Below are 3,873 nucleotides of genomic sequence, written 5' to 3' on the forward strand. Positions count from 1 at the left end.
TAACCACACTGCTCCAGGGCCTGTCGTGTGTGTGATTTCTCTTTCTCCCTGGCTCCTGGGTTTGTAGGGACACTGTCTGCTCTGTGGTACAGAGTCCTGATCACTCCTAACTTGTGTTCCAGTGGGTGGTGGGAGTCAAAACGCAAATATTTGTCTGTGTGGGTGGGCTTACGATATACGRCAGTTTCCAACCATCCTCCATCCGAAACCGAGACATCGCAATCCAGGAACGCCAACCTGCCATTTTTTACATACTCTCGTGTGAACTTAATATATTCATCCACAGAGTTYATGTGATCAGTGAAATGTTTACCTTAAGTAAATTTAAGTTCAGTTTCAATTTAGTAAAATTCATTTTCAAACCAATGCATTCAATTTCAAATTATGCACATACAAATTCAATCTGAGCAATTCAAATTCAGTTCCTGCTGGCACAAGATTTATCCTATAGACGTTGTCTCTGTAATCACTCCAGTTCTTTAGAAAACATACTTTCCGATCCGACAGTAAGGTTAAAATGTATCCTAAGATGCACTTTTTTAAAACAGATATCGTATAATGTTGCTGCTTTTTTATTATCATTACAACAAAGTCTGCCACGACGCTCCAGGTTATAAACAGCCAACAGAGTCCTGTAGAGAGAAGCGGCTGTGATGACGTGTTGAAATGGGTGGGACAGAAGCGGAAGGAGGTTCTTAAAGAGACAGAGGCCAATTTCAAAGTGTTTAGAAATGGAAATGATGAAACGACAAGTTTGTGTTCTATGCAAACATTAAAACAGCATTTTAATAACAACTAAAAGAGATACTTTATGGTATAGAATTTAAATATATGCCTGAGAAACACATAATATTGCCCCTTTAAACTTTAAATTATTGGCACAAAATACTTTCCTTGTTCACCAATTAACCCATAAGGGTAATCATTTTTGGAGAAACACATGAAGATTAACCATTTATTGGCTTTAGACTACCATTAAGCAAACATTTTATTGATTTAGACATCAACTGAATTAGCTAGCTTTTAATCTATCTATCTAATTCTTTATTCTAATCATTTACCTATCAAAACTATTCTTTATATCAATAAAAGTGATCAAGATGTTGTAGAAAGATTCTTAAACTTTTGTTTATTAGCTAAACCCCTATTTCTAAATTTCAGATTTAAGCTAACTTTCTTAACTTTTCATCAGCTTTAAGATAGCCTTAAGCAAAAAAGTTCATAATTTAAGCATCAACACAACTACTTAGCTATTTGTTTTAATGTTCCAGCCTAATTATTTCTTCTCGACATTTAATTGTCAAATTTGTTCTTWCTAGTCAACAATTTAATCAATAAATTTACAGTTTAAATGCTTTGTCTTTTTTCTAGTAATTACCTTTGGGTTTACCGTTTCCATCACTTACCAGTACTCATGATTAACTAACAAGTAGTTAAAAATTTTCATCCAATCAAACTACACTGCCTGGCCAAAAAAATAGTATCCACCTGGATTTAACAAAGTGCTATGATCTGGGGTTGCTGAAGTTGGTCAGGTCTACCTGAATATACTAAATGACCAGGTTATTCCATCAATAAATTTTTTTCTTCCCTGATGGTACGGGCATATTTCAAGATGACAATGCCAGGATTCATCGGGTTGGAATTGTGAAAGAGTGGTTCACTGAGCATGAGACATCATTTTCACACATGGATTGTCTTCACAGAGCCCATTGAGAATCTTTGAGATGAGCTGGAGAAGGTCAGACTCTACCATCATCGATGCAAGATCTCTGTGAAAAATTAATGCAACACTGGATGGAATTATTTCTTGTGACATTGCAGGAGCTTACTAAAACAATGCTGTAGCAAATAGCCTATACGCCATGGACTTTCGTTCTAGCACTTCCATATTTTTGGCCACGGACAGCACTTCCAGTTTGCAGGCAACACAGTGTTAGCATATGTTTCGCACTCAGTGGCTGCTGTCCACAATACAGGATTTGCATATTACACGTACCAACAATACCACAGGAGACGTACAAGTTGACAAAAGTCTAGCCAAGWGGAAAAACTTACTCTAAAGCAGATTAAACCCATAAAAAAACAAAGGTAAGAGATCCAGAATTAAGCCTATTTCACTACTCCTTGGCTGCTTGTTCTGTGGATTTTTCAGGTAGAGCAGTGACATATTGTTTGAAAGAGCAGAGTCTGGACTTTAAATTGATGGGCTAATTGTTTGGTTTGGATTATGATGCCCCGACGTTGGTGCTCTGAAAACAGGGAATGGTTTTCAGGTGGAGGTTCGGCTGCTATCGGTATAGGAGGGGAGGGGAGCTCGAGTTGTGTCTACACTGTACACTCGATCAAGTTTTGGCCTTTGCATAAAACTCATGAAAAAGTTGCCTAAAATAATTTAATACTCTGTATAACAGAAACGCGTATACACATACCTACGTTTTGAAGTATCCAATGCTCTTGTCTGAAGCAGTAAAACGGTGAATTGCYAACAGCTGCCTCAGTGTCAGGCTCTCAAACTGTTCCCATAGATGGTGGATTTCCTCCCAGATAATAACATTTACCTCCAGCACTAATCCACAATTGCGGAGTCTGAAGTAGCGGCATAATCGTGATCCGAGCGTCTAGTCTATATACTGGCTGTTGTGCTTTCTCCTTGCTGCCCTCTGGAGGTGGTCTTTGCTCTCTGGGYTCTTGTCCGTGAATGGGGTAACTGTATAGCTTCCTTCTTTAAACTCCATCTTCTCATTTCTGACGCTGGCTCTTGAATATCCTCAGGTTTGAAATGCTGACTACAAACGCGAGTGTGAGCCTTTAAAGCTAAGTATTCCCTGTGTACAGCCACGATCCATTGTTGTTGCCTTAACTCCTCATCAAGAGGAAAATTGAGAAAAACTATCTATCTATTGTACCTACTGGTTAGTGGACACCATGGCACACAACAMAACTCACTTTTTTATACCAGTAGCTCGCAGATGCTTTAACTTTTGTGACTTTTTCATGGTCTAGTTCTATGAGCTAGCGCTAAAAACAGCGCGCAGTAGGTAGAACCCGGAAATGATGCTCGGGGCCTGAATTGTAACAGTATGTCCCTAATTGTGGTGGCATAGGCTATTTGGTCAGTAATCAAAGGTAAAGGCAGTCCAACAAAAAGTATGTGACCTTTTTTTTGACCAGGTAGTATAGTTTTAGGACTATTGGTAATACTAATTAAGCCGATGGTAAAGTTATTCTTTAGCTTAATGTGAACAATTGTGAGACAAGATTTGTTTTCCCTAGGGAAGTCTTACTTGAGCCTCCATTTCTTCTTTTTTCAGCTTAATCAATGACATGCCAGAGAAGTCCATTAAACCTGCAAAGATYATAACATCAAATCATAATGATAAAGCAAAAGTATCACTCAGTACCGTATTTACTAATTGGGGATTATTTAAATGACTTGACCTAATGTGAAAAAGATTCAAAGCAATGATAAAGACACATTATTTTGTAGTTATATCTGATGTACAGGACTAAATAAAACATCAGTCACAAGTTTTTTTTTTCATTTTCATAAAACCAACTGCAGTAAATTGCTAAAAAATAAACTATATCTAGAGAGGCAAAACATGGTAGAACTGTAATTTTTAACTAGTGGCCCATGAGTCACTTGAAGTTTGTTAATGAGGTAGTATCCGAGTGGGGGTGACATTATAGATTTACAAATATGAACCCATACTGGGTTTTCTATTCGGGCACTGATGGAAGGATATGTGCATATGTACTGTATATGTGTATGTATGTGTGCATGTATGTTTGTATATATGCATGTATGTATATGGGTATGTATGTGTGTATGTATATGTGTATATGTATGTGTATATATGTATGTATGTA

The 3,873-nt window shown here is 37.4% G+C and overlaps 1 protein-coding gene across 1 annotated transcript in view; it reads right to left on the bottom strand.

Annotated features, from left to right (window-relative positions):
- The window catches only part of hip1r (huntingtin interacting protein 1 related), a gene marked incomplete in the record, with an annotated part of 58,168 nt that overhangs the window by 3,516 nt on the left and 50,779 nt on the right, over positions 1 to 3,873 (bottom strand). The window contains 1 exon segment of the mRNA XM_014023525.1: positions 3,288 to 3,349. Coding sequence (XP_013878979.1) covers positions 3,288 to 3,349 — 62 coding nt within the window.

This window comes from Austrofundulus limnaeus, unplaced genomic scaffold (assembly GCF_001266775.1).
Source record: "Austrofundulus limnaeus strain Quisiro unplaced genomic scaffold, Austrofundulus_limnaeus-1.0 Scaffold374, whole genome shotgun sequence".
Lineage (NCBI taxonomy): Eukaryota > Metazoa > Chordata > Actinopteri > Cyprinodontiformes > Rivulidae > Austrofundulus > Austrofundulus limnaeus.